Below are 2,377 nucleotides of genomic sequence, written 5' to 3'. Positions count from 1 at the left end.
ATAAACATACATAACTCATGCGCACACCAGCACGCACAGAAACAGACACACACACACACACATGCATAGATACACACACATGCATACATACACATCACATCCATACACACGCACACACATGTATACATACATAATACATCCATACATACATACATAATACATGCATATTTAGATATTAGTGTATGGAACTCATCTCAAGTGAGATGAGAGAGGGTGTTAACGCATCTCCGTAAAATCTTCATGTAATGTACACAGTCTCCCGAAATATCTACAATATGCTGTAAACCACACATGCGTACATGACCATACTTACGCCATAGACACAGGGTGTTCGGCATGGCGAAGAAGATGAAAATGGAACAGGAGGCCATGCAGACCTAAAACCCTAAACCCTAAACCCTTAGGCAATGTGTACCTGGACAAAGTAGCTTATCGTTCATTCTGTATATGTACGCCACACCTTACACCCTACACCTTAAACCCTAAACCCTAAACTCTACATTCATTTAGGTTGGAGAAAACGAAGCGAACTCACAGAAACTGTTGGAGGCTTCGGAGAACCATGATCCATATGCTGACGAAGCTTCGTCAAGCACAGGTATGGCCACACACCGGATGTGTAGTATAGAGCATATACACAGGGTCAGCTGCATTGTAGACACACACACACACACACACACACGCACCACCCCCCATATATATATATATATATATATATACATGCATCGAATTGCTTGCGAACACTCAAGTATAACGTATGTACAGAACAGAGGCAAGCTTATTTATCCACCCACACCCACAGCACAAGACACACATGCGGCAGGCAGGGATAGGTATGTTTATTTAAACCCATTGTGATAGCTTGTTTATTTAAACACATTGTGAACGCTTGTTTATTTAAACACACTGTGAGCGCTTGTTTATTTAAACACACTGTGAACTCTTGTTCATATATATACCTCCTCGCCTCGTCATATCCGTTTGACGATAGTAGGGCTGTGATGCCTTTACCCACTCCACCACTCCATTTTAACACCAATGCTGCGCTCGCACTATCCAAAGTTAACGCAATGCGGACGTTTCTCGTACCATGCGATGTGCTGGCGAGAGAAGTTTTCTTTTGCGTTTACGTTTATGTACATCTAAACGCACACATGCACCAGACCCACCTGCTGTACTACCGGCGGGTACGTCTATATACGTACGGGCACTTAATTACCGAGTCCCCTCTTATTACTACACCACAGGCACGTGCCTGAAAATACGTAAACGTACACGCTCATTCTTAAACGTTACCCACCTCGTACCTCTCCCCTCGCTCCCTACTACACTACACCAAACCACACTACACTACACTACACTACACTACACTATACTACACTACACAACACTACACAACACTACACTACACTACACTACACTACACTACACTATACTATACTATACTATACTACACTACACTACACTACACTACACTACACTACACTACACCACACTACACTGCACTTTACACTACCCTACCCTACACTACACTTTACACTACCCTACCCTATACTACACTTTACACTACCCTACCCTACACTACACTTTACACTACCCTACCCTACACTACACTTTACACTACCCTACACTATTCTTTACACTACCCTACACTATTCTTTACACTACACTTTACACTACCCTACCCTACTCTTTACACTACCCTGCACTACACTTTACACTACCCTACCCTACTCTTTACACCACACTACACTACACTACAGGCGGGGCCGATGACATGGACCTTCCCAGTTACGGTGATGTGCTTGGCGATGGTGGTACCTCCGCTCCCTCACACGCTCGGTTGAACCAGCTGGGCAACCGCTCCACAGTGCGCATGGGCATGTCCACTGCTGTGATCCAGGGCAGCACAGACGAGTTCAACCTCATGTCCCATAACGTCGACGCACGCGGCCGCAACGGAGCGGTCGAGGCAATGGAAGGTAGGGGACGGGCGTAGGGCAAGGGGAAGGGAAGGGGTGTACTGTGTGTGGGGTTGTGTGTGTAGGTAGAGAAGGAGTACGTATGTATTTGCATTGACAGTCGTCTCAGATGGGTGTATCTGGTTCACACGTGTATGCCCGGACGAAAGTACGCAAGTACACGTGTATATATCGACCACAGTATCGAGATGGATTGAAAGCTCTTCGTACGTATATTCATATGCTCTTCCTGGTTCCACGTAAACTGCTACAGACATTGATGAGGATGACAGCGACTTGAACATAGTAGCATCAAATATTCTGAGCGAATTCTCGCCATCGGATCCTGCCGCGCCCGAGTAAGTATCGACTCAACGCCGTAAGCCCTGTACCAATATATCAATGTATATATATAT

The 2,377-nt window shown here is 45.4% G+C and overlaps 1 protein-coding gene across 1 annotated transcript; it reads left to right on the top strand.

Moving 5' to 3' along the window:
- Positions 1-1,763: 1,763 nt before the first annotated feature.
- SARC_14415 (hypothetical protein) lies at positions 1,764-1,982 on the top strand (the record flags this gene model as incomplete). The annotated part of the gene is made up of 1 exon (XM_014291450.1): positions 1,764-1,982. A coding segment is annotated over one exon (219 nt), but the record flags the coding sequence as incomplete, so codon positions are not given.
- Positions 1,983-2,377: the final 395 nt, after the last annotated feature.

This window comes from Sphaeroforma arctica (assembly GCF_001186125.1).
Source record: "Sphaeroforma arctica JP610 unplaced genomic scaffold supercont1.4594, whole genome shotgun sequence".
NCBI lineage: Eukaryota > Ichthyosporea > Ichthyophonida > Sphaeroforma > Sphaeroforma arctica.
Note: the sequence above shows the minus strand (reverse complement) of the source record. Positions and strands in the feature narration are given on the sequence as shown.